Raw genomic sequence first — 18,623 nt, 5'->3', positions numbered from 1 at the left:
AAATAGGCGAAGCAGCATTGGCGGGCCTCGTGGGCTTTTACCAAATGCCATTGGTCCCGGTCATTCGCCATTCGTTATTCTGTTTTCTTTTTTCCAATTCTCACATTGACACCTGATTTATATATTTATTCATGTGATTTTTATAATGTTTTTTAGTATTAACTTTTTTTCCTTTATATACCATTAGTTTATCTTAATTATCTTATTTCACATACTATAATATAACTATACCTCATGAATTTTTAAATGGTTGATTTGGTTAAAATTCATTTTTTATACAGTTATTTTGACTGTATCTGTTTGCTCAATTTTCAGTTAGTCAAGTCAATGTAATACTAAATATTAATTATCAAATATGAAACTTCCAATATATGATTAAAATAGTAATTATCAATTAGGTAATGATGATTCTAATAATTAATTAATATTCTTTTAAAAAAAAAGTCTTGAATTTAAATATTATAAACAAAAATAGGCATTGAAAACATTTTATTTCTTAAATATATCTACCAACACACCCAAACTTGGAGAGGGCATTTTACCCAAACTTGGTAACTAATCCCAAAAAAATATCTAAAATGAGTAGAGCAAATCTTTACTCAAATCAGATTCTAAATTTAACAAGTTGTAACTAACTATTAGATACAAATTTTAAAGACTTTAATGGTCATGTATGAACAGTGTAGAACATTCTTACACTATTCTCTGAATCATAATTCTTGTTAGTATGAATTTTAAAGTAACTATCATAAAAATCAACAAATAATAAATTTATCATTATGGTCAATTGTGATTGATTATGGTCCTGTAAAAAAATTTTACACCGTCATCAAATCATAACCTATCATGTATGGTGTTAACCGACTGACATGTGAACAAAATTGCAAGTAATAAATAAATAGTAAGATTGAGTGTTGTATTCACATGAACTTTGCTTATGCTAAGTAGTTCATGTGACCCAAGTTTCAAGCAACGAAATAAAAAGAGTTAACTGATTTAAAATAAAGACAGAGAAATTTAATACTTAATACTAGACAAAAAAAAGGACAAAATACATGAGCGGTGGAGTGACGTCCCCTTCAATGGATATGGGCAAGCTTTCGCTATAGAGTTCATTGTCAGCTTTATGCTTATGTTTCGTTGTTACTGCAGTGGCCACCCCGCACAAGAGTTGTGAGTATTTTATTCTACTAACCACTACTTTCTTCATCTGATAATTAAGTAACTAAGCCGAATCAGTTGAAGTATGCGAAAACAATGTTCTGAGACCGACAAAGCTTACTTAATTACGTCAAACAAGTGTTAATTTGAAGGAGATAAGTGATACTGTAAACTCTGAAGAACGTTTTGGTCTATTTCTAGGTTTTTATATGCTTTTGTGTCATATCAGATGATAAGTTTGTTCGATTAATACATGATTTCAATTTTTAAAAGTACACAAGTCAACGACAATATATAGGAGGCCCTCATGCCCTGTCACCTAGATCCAAGAAGCTGATATATTCGTGCATGCACCAAAAATAGACCATAAAGAAAAACGGAGCATTCATTTAAAGAAAACAAGTTATAAATAAAATTATTTTTAAAATTTGTTTGTTTTTTTATAATTTTTTTCCTATATTGTATATCTTTATTCAATTATTATCTTTCAAAGTAATGAAATAGATTGAGAGATAAGGAAAATATAATTTAGAATGATAATGTAATTAATTAACTTTTTTTAGGCATGCACGTAGGGAGTAAGTTTCCGTAGTTGAGCCTGAAATTGGTTCTCATTGCTGATGAAATATGCAAGAGTCTACCTACCCAGACAAGAGGAGGGCGGTACGTACCACTTGAATAAAAAAAATCCAAAAATGGTTCTCACTGCAACCTATTTTCTTATATTTTCAGCATCAAAGTAAGGCGGATTCCAGGTGATTTCCAGAACTCAAATCCCATAATTCATGACATAAATTGAATGCTCTATCTTCTGGTCTATTGCTAGAGAACCCTTCTTCATTAATGGAAAATAAATCTCCGCATATTTTGTTCGTTAATTTGCGATATTAAACATGAACATACAGTTTGGTGTTTTAATGAGCTAAACAACAGAAGGGATTTGGAACGGTTATTGCAACCCATATAAAAAATTAAACATAGTTTGTTTGAAACAAAAGGGAAATGAAAGCTGCTGATGCTAGAAACTAGCAACACACAACCCATGTCACTTCCATACACTTTTTCCAAATTAAAGAAAACTATCCACAGTAGCACCCAGTCACCAACTTGCAACCTTTCTTTCTCTCTCTTTGCATTATGTTATCTTCATCCAATAATAGTGCAACCAGCATCATCAGTGTAAACTAATCACATGATGCATATAAATCAACCAAATCCCACTTTATAGGATACCTTAATTCCTATATTTTAACATCTTAATTTCAAATTAAAAAAAATAAACTAATCACATGAGTTCATTGTCAGCTTTATTCTTATGTGGTTGTTGCTGCAGTGACCAATGGCACAAGAACTGTGAGTATTTTACTCTACTAACCACTACTTTCTTCATCTGATAATTAAGTAACTAAGCGGAATCAGTTGAAGTATGTGAAAACGATGTTCTAAGATCGACAAAGCTTAATTAATTACGTAAAACAATGTTAATTTGAAGGAGATAAGTGATACTGTAAACTCTGAAGAACGTTTGGTCTATTTCTAGGTTTTTATATGCTTTTGTGTCATATCAGATGATAAGTTTGTTCGATTAATAATACATGATTTCAATTTTAAAAGGACACAAGTAAACGACAATACATAGGAGGAGGCCCTCATGCCCTGCCACCTAGATCCACGAAGCTCATGATATTCGTGCATGAACCAAGAATAGACCATAAAGAAAACGGAGCATTCATTTAAAGAAAACAAGTTATAAATAAATTATTTTTAAAAATTTGTTGTTTTTTTATAATTTTTTTATAATTTCTAGAATATTAATTTTTTTCCTATATTGTATATCTTTATTCAATTATTATCTTCTAAAGTAATGAAATAGATTAAGAGATAAGGAAAATATAATTTTAGAATGATAGTGTAATTAATTAACTTTTTTTAAAAACGTGAATTAATAAAAAAGATTTTAAAAAACATATTGTTATGATGAATAATTGAACAATATATAGCAATAACACAGGTGCATTAATATATGTAACAAATTAGTAAGTATATATATGCTATATTATAGTATATAGATTATTGATAACCGATAAATCGTATCGTTATTCAAATATGCTAATTGCTCGCGGGCCAGGTTATCCATAAAAGAAATTATAAACATATTACAACAAGCATCACTAGGAACATAATATATGCAGTCGTTAAATAATATAGTATTACGCAAACGTTTAGCTGTTGTTCTGATAATTTGGATTATTCTTGGAATAATCCAATCTTTTTTTTATTTATTTATAAAAAAATGGTCCCTTAATTAATATGTGGGGAGGTGCATACACTGCTCAAGCTGCCTGATCACATCAGGAAGAGTGATCGCAACACTACAAGAGTGATAGCAAGACTTTACCCAGAATGAGTAATTTTTGCACATGCACTTATCATGCATGCATCTTCTGTGGCTGTTGTTGTTTTAATAAAAAAACACTGCTAACGCATTCTAGAAAAAAAAGCTGAAAGAATTTGCTTTAGAAAAAGTATGCAACATAGATTTTTTTTTTTATTTTTAATGCTTTGGAGTGGTAGCCTTTAGTCCTTGACATAATAGTTTGATTGGAAATCATTAACAAATCCAGATCAGAAATTCTTGCATATAACTTATTGTTGTTTATTTGTATCCTATGATGAATAAATTCAGCGCAGATCCAAACCACAGTTGATTATCACCGTAGAATTGGGCATAATTCAAATCAAATATGCTATGACTTGTCCAAAAATCAGTCTCATTGACTCATTGAAATAACATTATTGAAGCTACCTTATCTCTACTTTTGGCCTAACTTTCTCCACTCCGCATTAGATCTTAGACATGTTATAGTATATAGCAATATGATTACAAATGAGTCATAGGCACGTGTTTACTTATATCTCTTTTGTCATATTCAGATTTACACTATCACATGGTGGTGTGATTTGTATGGAGTGGAAATAAGTGGTTATGTTTGAGTTATCGCTAGATGTTCTCATGTTATATGATGGGTTGCAAATGGATAAATTCTTGAGTCCTTATTACTTTTATTATATGATTCATACTGAATATATAAGCAAGAAGATCTTCTAAATGGATTTTTAGGTAAATTAGGCTTAGTAAACACAACAGTACAGAAACAGATAATATTAAGAGAAACCTAGTACTTAATTATCCAATTATACTTTAATTTAATTATATACCTCCAACTATATCAGTAAACACTCATATGAAAATCGATTTTGAAAACTTGAAAATTGATTTTCATGTCCTACAATTGTTTATACAGTTTTTTTTTTGTGAATAATTGATTATATATTTTGATAATCGATCTTTACATTTTGAAAATAAATTATTTTAATTGAATAAACCATTTTATTTATTTATTCATTCCTCTTAAATTAAACACATTTCTCTTAAACCATTTTTATTATCCTTTCTTGTCATTATCCTTTTTGTCAAGCATTTGATTCCAAACCAACGTGAGCACAAATAAAAGAGTTAAACAATCTCAGAAAGTTATTAAATTATTAGTTATCCATCGAATATAAAGGAATTCTTTGTTAGCTAGGTATCACAACATGTGTTTCGGCAATGCAAGCCAACCGTCCTCATTGTTTGTGCACAACACTTTGTGTTGCTGTTGTGACAATCAACAATAAAATGAGGTTGGGTCCAACCCTCTAGAAAGGGAAAGGTTATAAGAATTTCGTGGGACACCTCACATTTCTCATACCATTTTAGGATTACATCATTGTCAATTTTTCTTGGTACTTAAAAGAAGAGTAGAAATTAATCATTCCCTGATTTATGTCAATGCTTTATGTGAAGATGTGATACAAGTAACATGACAAAATATATAATAGTCTAGTTTTATCATTATAATAACTTATCTAACATCATGTGTCATGTCAAATTCAATGTCACCTAATTCTAATTAGCTATCTACTTAACAATACATTTGTGATCATAAATAGCAGTTTCGCTTAAAAGAGATTGAGGCATTTAATTTATTTCCTGAGAGAGGAGTAAGTGTGTGTTTGGACAAGAGATGCCAAAATTGATTTTGGTTAACTAAACATGTGAAATTTTCCATAAAATCATTTAATTAATTAGTCTTTCAACATAATTTTGCAAGAATAGAAATGCTACAAGTATATTAGTTTTTGCTTGTCACCTTTACATGTCATATTTTTATTATTTATTATTAATATTCAATATTAAAGGTTCAGTGTTATGATGCAGTTTAATAATACTGTTTAATATGTGCGATAAAGTGTAAGACAGGTGCCAACCAAGTAGTATCTTAAAAAAAATCTAGAGTATAAACATTGCGGGAAAGAACCTTACGCAAAAAGACATAATATACAGCGCTGACAAAGAGATCACCATGCAGCAACATAAGATAAAGTTTGGCACCAAAGACCTTTGTCTAAGTACAACATGATCGATACTATAAATATAATTTTTTTTTCATGTTTGTTTTATCAAATCAAACATAAATAATGTTAGAGTTTACAATAACATATGTATCACCCTTAAATAATTGAGTTAAACTCTTTAATATTTTTTATGTTTTTTTTTTAAATCAGTCATCTTTCATAATTGATCTTTGAGATTTTAAGCAAAACTTTTCGCAAGTAAATATAAATATCTCATTTAAAAGAGATAAAAAAGCAATGTTAACTTTTATAAAAGAGGAAAAAATTATAAATATAAAAATTTATTTGAAGAAATATAATCTTCTCTTCTTTTCTCTACAACCTATTCTCTTTTCTTAGAGTATATCTCATTCTTCATCACTGGGATTAACGTGAAAAAACCAAAAGTACACAATAATTGTCAATTAATAATATCAAATCCTTAGGGATCACGTTTTATTTTAAAATACAAATGTAATACAAATGTAATACCGTTTTATATTTTAATTTTATAACGAACTAGCAATCATAGTACAAGGATTTTGCTTTTGGTATTAAAATAAAAATTTTAATATATTTTTTAATCCTTTGAGGTATCTTTTTCAAGTTTTCAGATAAAAATTTATATTTTTTATTCACTCAATTTTACAAAATGTTTGATTAGTCCTTCTATTAAAAAAAACTCCACAAATTATGTATCTAAACTATAAAAAAACTCAATTTGAAAAGACTAAAAAAGTATTTTATTATAAATTTAAGGAACTAAAAAAATATAAATTTTTATTTGAAGGACATATACCTTTTAATTTAATGAACTAAAAATATAATAAAGTTTAAAATAAATATTTGGATATGAAAGTAAGGTGGAATATATTTTTTCTATTAAGTTATTATTACTTGGGGTGCAATATACCTTTTAATTTAATGAACTAAAAATATAATAAAGTTTAAAATAAATATTTGGATATGAAAGTAAGGTGGAATATACTTTTTCTATTAATTTATTATTACTTGGGGTGCAATCAGTCAATCAAAGGTGCTATACATATCAAATCCCCACTGGTGCAACGGGCACTGAGGCCTATTTTCTTTATATTTTCAGCATCAAAGTAAGGCGGATTCCAGGGTGATTTTCAGAACTCAAATCGCATAATTCATGACATAAATTGAATGCTCTATCTTCTGGTCTATTGCTAGAGAACCCTTCTTCATTAATGGAAAATAAATCTCCGCATATTTTTGTTCGTTAATTTGCGATATTAAACATGAACATACAGTTTGGTGTGTTTATGAGCTAAACAACAGAAGGGATTTGGAACCTTGCCGGTTAATTGCAACCCATAAAAATTAAACATAGTTTGTTTGAAACAAAAGGGAAATGAAAGCTGCTGATGCTAGAAACTACCAAGCACAACCCATGCTACTTCCATACACTTTCTCCAAATCAAGAAAGCTATTACAGAGTAGTATCGGTCACCAACTTGCAACCTTTCTTTCTCAGTCTTTTGCATTATGTTATCTTCATCCAATAATGCTCACACTACTACACTATACTGCAACCAGCATCATCAGTGTAAACTAATCATATAATGCATATAAACCAAGCAAACCCCACTTTATAAAATACCTTAATTTCCTATATTTTAACATCTTAATTTCAAATTAAAAAAATAAACTAATCACATGAGTTCATTGTCAGCTTTATTCTTATGTTCGTTGTCACTGCAGTGACCAACGGCACAAGAACTGTGAGTATTTTACTCTACTAGCCACTACTTTCTTCATCTGATAATTAAGTAACTAAGCGGAATCAGTTGAAGTATGTGAAAACGATGTTCTGAGATCGACAAAGCTTAATTAATTACGTCAAACAAGTGTTAATTTGAAGGAGATAAGTGATACTGTAAACTCTGAAGAACGTTTTGGTCTATTTCTAGGTTTTTATATGCTTTTGTGTCATATCAGATGATAAGTTTTGTTCGATTAATAATACATGATTTCAATTTTAAAAGGACACAAGTAAACGACAATACATAGGAGGAGGCCCTCATGCCCTGCCACCTAGATCCACGAAGCTCATGATATTCGTGCATGAACCAAGAATAGACCATAAAGAAAACGGAGCATTCATTTAAAGAAAACAAGTTATAAATAAAATTATTTTTAAAAATTTGTTTGTTTTTTATAATTTTTTTTAATTTCTAGAATATTAATTTTTTTCCTATATTGTATATCTTTATTCAATTATTATCTTTCTAAAGTAATGAAATAGATTAAGAGATAAGGAAAATATAATTTTAGAATGATAGTGTAATTAATTAACTTTTTTTTAAAAGCGTGAGTTAATCAAAAAGATTTTAAAAAACATATTGTTATGATGAATAATTGAACAATATATAGCAATAACACAGGTGCATTAATATATGTAACAAATTAGTAAGTATATATAGGCTATATTATAGTATATAGATTATTGATAACAGATAAATCGTATCGTTATTCAAATATGCTAATTGCTCGCGGGCGAGGTTATCCATAAAAGAAATTATAAACATATTACAACAAGCATCACTAGGAACATAATATATGAAGTCGTTAAATAATACAGTATTACGCAAACGTTTAGCAGTTGTTCCAATAATTTGCTTTTGGTATTAAAATACAAATTTTAATATATTTTTTAATCCTTTGAGGTCTCTTTTCCAAGTTTTCAGATTAAAATTTATATTTTTTATTCAATCAATTTTACAAAATATTGGATTAGTCCTTCTATTAAAAAAAAAACTCCACAAATTATGTATCTAAACTATAAAAAAACTCAATTTGAAAAGACTTAAAAAGTATTTTATTATAAATTTAAGGAACTAAAAAAATATAAATTTTTATTTGAAGGACATATACCTTTTAATTTAATGAACTAAAAATATAATAAAGTTTAAAATAAATATTTGGATATGAAAGTAAGGTGGAATATATTTTTTCTATTAATTTATTATTACTTGGGGTGCAATCAGTCAATCAAAGGTGCTATACATATCAAATTCCCACTGGTGCAACGGGCACTGAGGCCTATTTTCTTTATATTTTCAGCATCAAAGTAAGGCGGATTCCAGGGTGATTTCCAGAACTCAAATCGCATAATTCATGACATAAATTGAATGCTCTATCTTCTGGTCTATTGCTAGAGAACCCTTCTTCATTAATGGAAAATAAATCTCCACATAATTTTGTTCGTTAATTTGCGATATTAAACATGAACATACAGTTTGGTGTGTTTATGAGCTAAACAACAGAAGGGATTTGGAACCTTGCCGGTTAATTGCAACCCATAAAAATTAAACATAGTTTGTTTGAAACAAAAGGGAAATGAAAGCTGCTGATGCTAGAAACTAGCAAAGCACAGCTCATGCCACTTTCATACACTTTCTCCAAATCAAGAAAGCTATTACACTAGATCCACCAAGCTCATGATAAACGTGAACCACGAAGGAGGCCCTCATGCCCTGCCACCCACCAAGCTCATGATAAACGTGCATGAAACACGAAGGAGGCCCTCATGCCCTGTTTTTATAATTTTTTTCAACATCTATATATAGGCTTTCCGTTAAACCTGTACAGCGTCGACACAGCTGCTCATTTTTCTCTCGCTCGCACACACCCAAATCAACTAGTGCTTGCCTTTCTCATTTCTCACTTTTACTGCGCCGATCGTTTCACTCTCAAACTGTAAGTTCAACTTCTCATGTGCTAAGAGACGCATTGTTCGAGGGTTTATCTGTTTGCTAGCCAAATGTGGTTGTTCTTGTGTCTGATTTAGGGGTTTGGTGACTATTGTTTGTGATACTTCGAGAAATTTTGTTAATAACTCAGTGAACGGCGGATTAACTAAGAAAATTGGCAATCAAAACTCTGAAGCTGCTGATGATAACTTTGCGTCCCTTTGACTGTTTGCTATTATTGCTGTGGATTAACTTTCTCTCTTTTTTTCTCTTTTTCTCTCTTTACCTGTTTAGTCTAATATAGTTTTTCTTGTCTTATCTATCAACCCTTTACTTGATTTCAGGTTACTTACCATTTAGAGATCAACAAAGAAATGGACATTAGTCTCGGAAGAAAGGTATATTCAAAATTACACTAAGCTAAGTTTTTTATCCAGCAAAATGATATGCGTGAATTAATGTTGTTGAGTTGACTTTAAATTAAACCAGGTTGGAGCAGAGTTTCTGGGCACGTTCCTTCTCATGTCTGCGGCAATAGGCGCTGCAATTGAAAAAGAGAAGTCGCAAGGATCAGTGGTGGGATGTGCAGTAATTAGTGGAGTTACTGTGATGATAATCATATGCTCCATAGGCCACATCTCCGGAGCTCATCTCAACCCCGCTGTCACCATCTCCTTTGCTGTAATAGAGCACATGCCGTGGAAGAATGTAATTCAAAATGAAGCCTTGATTAATTAATTTTCCTTCATTTTTTTGGACAAATTAAATAACAGTGACATACATATGTAGGTGGTCTTTCTGGTAATGTCTTTCAATAAAAATCCAGATAATGTTGATTAAGTAACTGCACCTAATTGATTAAGCTTTGTAGTATTTGTTATTTTCTGATTACTATATATTAAAGGTTTTTCTGAATTACTAATTTGTAGGTGCCTGTGTATATTGGTGCACAAGTTTTGGCATCAGTGAGTGCTGCATTTGCTCTGAAGTTAATTTTTCATCCATTCATGAGCGGTGGAGTGACGGTCCCTTCGGTGGGATATGGGCAAGCTTTCGCTGCAGAGTTCATGGTCAGCTTTACTCTTATGTTCGTTGTCACTGCAGTGGCCGACGGCACAAGAGTTGTGAGTATTTTACTCTACTAACCACTACTTTCTTCATCTGATAATTAAGTAACTAAGCGGAATCAGTTGAAGTATGTGAAAAGGATGTTCTGAGATCGACAAAGCTTAATTAATTACGTCAAACAAGTGTTAATTTGAAGGAGATAAGTGATACTGTAAACTCTGAAAAACGTTTTGGTCTATTTCTAGGTTTTTATATGCTTTTGTGTCATATCAGATCATAATTAAGTTTTGTTCGATTAATACATGATTTCAATTTTAAAAGGACACAAGTCAACGACAATACATAGGAGGCCCTCATGCCCTGCCACCTAGATCCACGAAGCTCATGATATTCGTGCATGCACCAAAAATAGACCATAAAGAAAACAAGTTATAAATAAAATTATTTTTAAAAGATTTTAGGCATGCACGTAGGGAGTAAGTTTCCGTAGTTGAGCCAGAAATTGGTTCTCATTGCTGATGAAATATGCAAGAGTCTACCTACCCAGACAAGAGGAGGGCGGTACGTATCCAAGACGAGGGTTATTAATGGAAAATAAATCTCCGCATATTTTTGTTCGTTAATTTGCGATATTAAACATGAACATACAGTTTGGTGTGTTTATGAGCTAAACAACAAAAGGGATTTGGAACTTTGCCGTTAATTGCAACCCATAAAAATTAAACATAGTTTGTTTGAAACATAACATATTGTTATGATGAATAATTGAACAATATATAGCAATAATACAGGTGCATTAATATATGTAACAAATTAGTAAGTATATATATGTTATATTATAGTATATAGATTATTGATAACAGCTAAATCGTATCATTATAATGCTGTTGATTTAATTTGACGTGTTATATTATGGTGCAGGTGCGAGAGTTCCCGGGAATCATTATGGTGCAGGTGCGATTGTTCGCGGGAATCGTGGTGGGAGCCACTGTCATGATCAACATACTCATGGCGGGGTATATATATGTCCCATCTTAATTATTATTCAAATATGCTAATTGCTCGGGGCAAGGTTATCCATAAAAGAAAATATAAAACATATTACAACAAGCATCACTAGGAACATAAGATATGACGTCGTTAAATGATATAGTATTACGCAAACGTTTAGCAGTTGTTTCGATAATTTGAATTATTCTTGGCATAATCCAATCTTTTTTATTTATTTATAAAAAAATGGTCCCCTAATTAATTATTATCATGTACTACTAATTAAAGGGCAGCAACTGGGAGTTCAATGAACCCGGCTAGAACACTGGGTCCAGCAATTGCTGCACACAACTACAAGGGCATATGGATCTATCTCACAGCTCCAATACTTGGATCTCTATGTGGGGCAGGTGCCTACACTGTGCTCAAGCTGCCTGATCGCAACACTACTATGCAGGAAGAGTGATAGCAACAAAGGCACCTTCTGCTCATAATGGGAGCTTCAGAAGGTGATGATATGATTAACCATATCCCCGGCAATTCTTCATCACATGCTGCACGTACCTATATATTAGATTACATATCGATCTGTTTAATGTAAAGTATGAGTTATTTTTGCACATGCACGTACCATGCATGCATCTTCTGTGGCTGTTGTTGTTTTACTAAATATTATGAGTAGAAAGAAAACGAGCAGCATGGGATCTTTACCTCCCATTTTGTCATCTTGTTGTTGTGGACTTTTCCTATTCCATTCATCTTCACTTCACTCAAAATTAAATAATAAGGTTTCTTAATTTAATAATTTATCTTTTCTTCCCATAAGCAAAATTTTATTAGAAGAGAGTATTGCGATTAACGGGTATTTTAATCCTAGTACGTTAGTCTATATCAAGCTAGATTAGAGAGATAAATAAAGACAAGTCATAATATCAGTTCACTAATAAAAAAAACCATGTTCACGATCTAATATTTATTCAGTTCAAAACACTATGGAAGTTAATTTTTATAATACACAATATTGTTACACCACACCCTGCTTAATTTTGACCAACGAAAGCTCACGACAAAGAAAAGTAGGCACAGGCCGCGTAAATGAAATGATGAATTCAAAATGCAAAATTATACTTCAAGAATTTTTTTTTCCTTCCTAAAGATAAAATAATATTATGAAAATGATAGGTTCTTGCTATTTACATCCTCATTTTTTAAGTACATCCCTTATTTCCTTTTTTACCTCAATTAATTATTATGTCTTCTTCTTAAAGAAGTATACCCCTTTGGTTTTCTTGAAATGTAATTCTGAAATTACATATACCTATTTTGAAAATATATTTTCAGACCTATGATTCATAGTTCCATAGTTTTAGAGATATACTTCAAGAATATGTATATTTTTTTAATAAAATATCACCTAAGAATTAAGATGGTTGACAAGAAACTAAAAAAGATTATAAACGTATTTATGTCCATGTTTATTAGTTTTATTTTCATCCTATCATTAATGTTCTTTAAATCTTATCTAAAATGTTATTTTTATCTTATCTTTATTATTCTTTAAATCTTAATTTTAAACTATTTTCACCATATATTTTTTATATTATATTATTTTTTAATCTTTATTATACAATATTTTATGTTTTACTTCATGTGAAAATGCGTTTCAAGGTACGTTCATCATTAACTTCACGTGACACTGAATCATTGACGTAGACTATGATTATAAAATGAAGGAACACACTTAAAGAAAGAAAATCATCGTCAACAGTCTTGCTTTGTAATAAAGATGTATACTATATGAAGTTAGTGGTGAACGTATGTTGGAATTTAGTGTCACATAAAGGAAAACATAAAATATTCTAAAATAATGATAAAAATATTATATTATATAATGAATATACGGTGACAATAGTTTATGATTAAGGTTTAAAGAACATTAATGATGAGATAAAAATAAGACTAATAAACATGAATATAAGATAATTATTTATTATATTTTTTTAATTTCTTATCAATCATCTTAATTCTTAAATGATATTTTATTAAAAAAATATATACCAATTCTAGAAGTATATCTTTGGAACTATGAATCATAGTTTCGAAGATACATTTCCAGAATATGAATGTGTAATTCCATAAATACATTTCTGAAAGCAAAAGGGACATATGCTTTTAAGAAAAAGAGTATAAAGGGTAATTGAGAGGCATAGGGGGGTACAGGGGTGTACTTAGGAAATACGTAGGTGTAATAGCCAGAGCCTACATGAAATAGTTGGAGATGGAGAAAGTAACAGTCCAAGTTGCATCACATGTTGCTAGCGACCCTGGAAAAGTACCAACCAGTAAAAAGGTAGTTGTTTTGGTCACCCAACATTTTTGTTGGAACATCCAGCAACACGGGTGAAAGGAGTTGATGATCCGTATGATTCATATGGATTGACGATCTGTATAAGTTATACGGATTGGTGACCTGTATGAATTTTTTTAAAACTCATACGAATTGTTGACCCGTATGAATCATATGAATTGTCAATCCATATGACTCATAGGATCACAAACATACAGGGACAAAGAATAGTCAAGAAAGCAAATTAAAATCTTCTTTTTCTCATCTTCTCCGGAATCAAAGTACACAGAAGAAAAACTTCACTGTGGACAAAGATACGCACTATTTATTTATTGTTTGTGAAAATCAATAGATAAATAGTGCATATCTTTGTCCATAGTTATAAAATTACAATACTCATATTTATATAATTATATATTATATATTATAAAAATACAATACTCAGTTATTGTTTTCATGATTTTATGGCCAAAATTATATCTTATTATTTTTAGTATACATTTTATTATTTTAATGCAGTCATACTTTGTTAGTTTCAAATTATTTAAAGTTGTTCTTGTGTCTCTCATTTTTATTTATCAAACAAATTTGATTAAGCCTTGTCATTCTTGATATCTATTAGGAGTAAAAAAAAATCTATAAGAAAAGGTTGGTCTTTTAAATCATTTCAATACTTCAAAGAATTAGTTATTAATTTATGAAAAATAAATATCCTGAGTTTTTTAAAATACAAACAATAATGTTATTAGATACTACAAGCTTAGCTTGAGTAAATATTCAGATCCTCTCCGACCTTCTTCAACATCTCTATCTTTCTCTTCCTTTTCTATTGTTTTTTTTTTTATCTTTCAACTTATCTCTCTCTTTTCTATTCTATGCCCTCTCCTCTCTTTGTTTTTCTTGTTGGAGAGGCAAGATGGCAGGAGATAATCCACACACCTCAAGAAATAGGTGGAACCATGGAAATGTTGTAACTGTTGTTACAACTTAAGGAGAGAGATATAATCTAATTACATTCAAGTCTTTTTTTCCTTGGAGCGGAAAACCAACGTGTCAATCGTGGAGAGGAAATGATGTATGTCAATTTAGTACTTGAGTGCATCATCAGTTCATCATTAGGCATTTTCCAGACAAAACTATATTTTTTTTAAATATAAATATTTATTGTTACTACTGTTAATAAAAGAGATTAAATTTGTGACTTTTTTCTCTTTAGTTTTTCTTTAATCATTCAATTCACCTTATATCTTTGACACAAAATTATGATTGATTTTGCATTAGATGGAATATGAAAATTGAGGTGGGAAGGGGAGTTGAGTTGTTATTGATATGGTAAATTTGAATAATCAAATGGAGAAGGTGACGTTGAAAGTGTTAAAATATGTGGATTTCGAAGGTTAGGTGCTGTTAGAATATGGTCGAGAGGTGATAAGTGAAAAATTATGTTTGTACATAGATTTATAGAAGGTTAATTTGGTTAGGTGCATGACATTTGAGGTTAATTTGGTTAGCAATACATACGATTTAAATTGTAATGTAATACTTAAAATTTCATAATTCTAATGCTATATCTTAGTAATATCATTTTTCTTGACTTGTATCCCTTTGAATTTTTTAAAATATAGTTTTTTCAGGTTTGTTTTTTTTAAAATCTAAGATAGATAATGTGAGAGTTCACAATAATTTATGTATCATCTTAAGTTATTCAGTTAAATTCTTTAATATTTTTCATGTTTTTTTCCTTTCAAATTGATCATCTTTCATATTTGATCTTTGATGGTTTAAGCAAGACATTTCACAGTCAAACATAAATATATCATTTAAAAGAGATAATTTTCTTAATTTAATAATAAGGTTTCTTAATTTAATAATTTATATTTTCTTCCCATAAGCAAAATTTTGTTAGAAGAGAGTATTGCGATTAGCGGGTATTTTAATCCTAGTACGTTAGTCTATATCAAAGCTAGATTAGAGAGATAAATAAAGACAAGTCATAATATCAGTTCACTAATAAAAAAGATGCTGTTCACGATCTAATATTTATTAAGTTCAAAACACTATGGAAGTTAATTTTTATAATACACAATATTATTACACCACCCCTGCTTAATTTTTACAAACGAAAGGTCACGACAAAGAAAAGTAAGCACAGGCCGCGTAATTGAAATGATGAATTCAAAATGCAAGATTATATTTCAAGAATTTTTTTTTTCTTCCCAAATAATCAAATCCCAAAGATAAAATAATATTATGAAAATGATAGGCTCTTGTTATTTACACACTCATTTTTTAAGTACATCCCTTATTTTCTTTTTTACCTCTCAATTAATTATTATGTCTTCTTCTTAAAGAAGTATACTCCTTTCATTTTCTGAAAATATAATTCTGAAATTATATATACCTATTCTGAAAATACATTTTCAGACCTATGATTCATAGTTTCAGAGATATACTTCAAGAATACATATATTTTTTTAATAAAATATCACCTAAGAATTAAGATGGTTGACGAGAAACTAAAAAAGATTATAAACGCTTTTATGTCCATGTTTATTAGTTTTATTTTCATCCTATCATTAATGTTCTTTAAAATCTTATCTAAAATGTTATTTTCATCTTATCTTTATTATTCTTTAAATCCTAAATTTAAATTATTTTCACCATATATTTTTTATATTATATTTCTTTTTCATCTTTATTATACAATATTTTATGGTTTACTTCATGTGAAAATACATTTCAAGATTCGTTCATCACTAACTTCATGTGAATTGACTATCTGTATGAGTTTTGTTTTTAAACTCATATAAATTGTTGATCCGTATGAATCATATGAATTGTCAAATCCATATGAGTCATACGGATCACAAACCTAGAGAGACAAAGAATAGTAAAAAAAGTAAAATCTTTTTTTTCTCATCTTCTAAGGAATCAAAGTACACAAAAGAAAAATTTCACTATAGACAAAGATACACACTATTTACCTATTGTTTGTGAAAATTATATCTTTCAAGATTCTATTGATTTCCTATAATTGTTAATCTAAAAAACCCTTAAAATTTACAGTTCTACCATACAAAAACCAAGGTGAATAATATCTCGAAAACAATGCTTATGACAATGTATTAGTAAGGCAAAAAGTCCATACTATTTTCATGAATATAATATGTGACATGGTTTCTATTCATTTTATGCTTTTTAGAATTTAGGTGACCCTTCTAGACTCCACAAAAGAAATTGTGAATAAAAAAATCAGATTAAATTAAAATTTGAATCTAATTTAAAAATAAATTCAATTCAAATTGAACTTATATTAGTACATGTATTTTTTTTTTTGAAATATTTGTATATGTGTATAGTGTATGATTTTATTTATGAAAATATTTTTCATTCATATTTATATAATTATATATTATAAAATTACAATACTCAATTATTGTTTTCATGATTTTATTGCCAAAATTAGATCTTATTATTTTTAGTATTCATTTTATTATTTTAATGCAGTTATAATTTGTTAGTTTCAAATTATTTAAAGTTGTTCTTGTGTCTCTCATTTTTATTTATTAAACAAATTTGATTAAGCCTTATCATTCTTGATATCTATTAGGAGTAATATATATATATAAGAAAAGGTTGGTCTTTTAAATATATTTCAATAATTCAAAGGATTAGTTGTTAATTTATGAAAAAAAAAATATTCTGAGTTTTTTAAAATACGAACAATAATGCTATTAGATACTACAAGCTTAGCTTGAGTAAATATTGAGATCCTCTCCAACCTTCTTCAACATCTCTATCTTTCTCTTCCTTTTCTATTTTTTCTTTTATCTTTCAACTTATCTGTTAAGTACAGAAGTAGAATTCCTAGCTTTCGTACCTCCAGAAACAAGGTAAGGAAGGGAAATTTGTGTTATTACTTGATCCATTAGATACATGTATAGAGTTTTTTTTTCCACTAACAAGCTCTAATGGTTCTTTTGGCATATTGCCTTGGAGGAAAGGGACAAATACAAAAAGGAAATATGATCCTAACAGAATGGTGGCACCTCAGTCGACAAGGGGAATTTCAGGATGATTGCTGCGTTGCTGAGCACCACTACTCTCTGCCAGCTCATTTTTCCACGAAATCCTTCAGTTACTGCGGCTTAGTAATTTCCCTTTTTGGCCTTCGTATTTCTTCTTCACTCGCCCTTGTGTTTAGCTCTGATTCTGCTTCCTGAATTGCCTCTGAATTTGGCTGTGTTTCTGCCTTTTGTTTGCTTTCTGTATTCGACTATGCTTGGTTCTTACTCTGCATTTTGATGTTCTGTGCCTTCAGCTGTAACATATCACTTTCTTTTCTATTCTATGCCCTCTCCTCTCTTGGTTTTTCTTGCTTGAGAGGCAAGATAGCAGGAGATAATCCACACACCTCAAAAAATAGGTGGAACCATGGAAATGTTGTAACTGTTGTTACAACTTAAGGAGAGATATATAATCTAATTACATTAAAGTCTTTTTTTTTTTCCTTGGAGAGGAAAACCAACGCGTCAATTGTGGAGAGGAAATGATGTAAGTCAATTTAGTACTTGAGTGCATCATCAGTTCATCACTAGGCATTTTCCAGATAAAATTATGTTTTTTTTTTCGAAATATAAATATTAATTATTAGTTCTATTAACAAAAGAGATTAAATTTGTGACTTTTTTCTCTTTAGTTTTTCTTTAATCATTCAATTCATCTTATATGTTTGACACAAAATTATGGTTGATTTTGCATTAGATGGAATTTGAAATTGAGGTGGGAAGGGGAGTTGAGTTGTTGTTGATTTGGTAAATTTGAATAATCAAATGGAGAAGGTGACGTTGAAAGAGTCAAAACACGTGGGTTTCAAAGGTTAGGTGCTGTTAGAATATGGT

General features: G+C 29.7%; 1 protein-coding gene across 1 annotated transcript in view; it reads left to right on the top strand.

Annotated features, from left to right (window-relative positions):
- Positions 1 to 9,078: 9,078 nt before the first annotated feature.
- LOC114418073 (aquaporin NIP6-1-like) overlaps positions 9,079 to 18,623 on the top strand; it is a 37,355-nt gene continuing 27,810 nt past the window's right edge. Inside the window, exons 1-6 of the mRNA XM_028383221.1 lie at positions 9,079 to 9,324; positions 9,662 to 9,715; positions 9,807 to 10,025; positions 10,247 to 10,441; positions 11,307 to 11,401; positions 11,664 to 11,785. Of these exons, the coding sequence (XP_028239022.1) occupies positions 9,692 to 9,715; positions 9,807 to 10,025; positions 10,247 to 10,441; positions 11,307 to 11,401; positions 11,664 to 11,785 (655 nt within the window). The 5' untranslated portion in view covers positions 9,079 to 9,324; positions 9,662 to 9,691. The remainder of the gene's footprint in view (positions 9,325 to 9,661; positions 9,716 to 9,806; positions 10,026 to 10,246; positions 10,442 to 11,306; positions 11,402 to 11,663; positions 11,786 to 18,623) is intronic.

Source organism: Glycine soja, chromosome 7, assembly GCF_004193775.1.
Source record: "Glycine soja cultivar W05 chromosome 7, ASM419377v2, whole genome shotgun sequence".
NCBI lineage: Eukaryota > Viridiplantae > Streptophyta > Magnoliopsida > Fabales > Fabaceae > Glycine > Glycine soja.
This window is presented reverse-complemented; position numbering and strand designations above follow the sequence as displayed.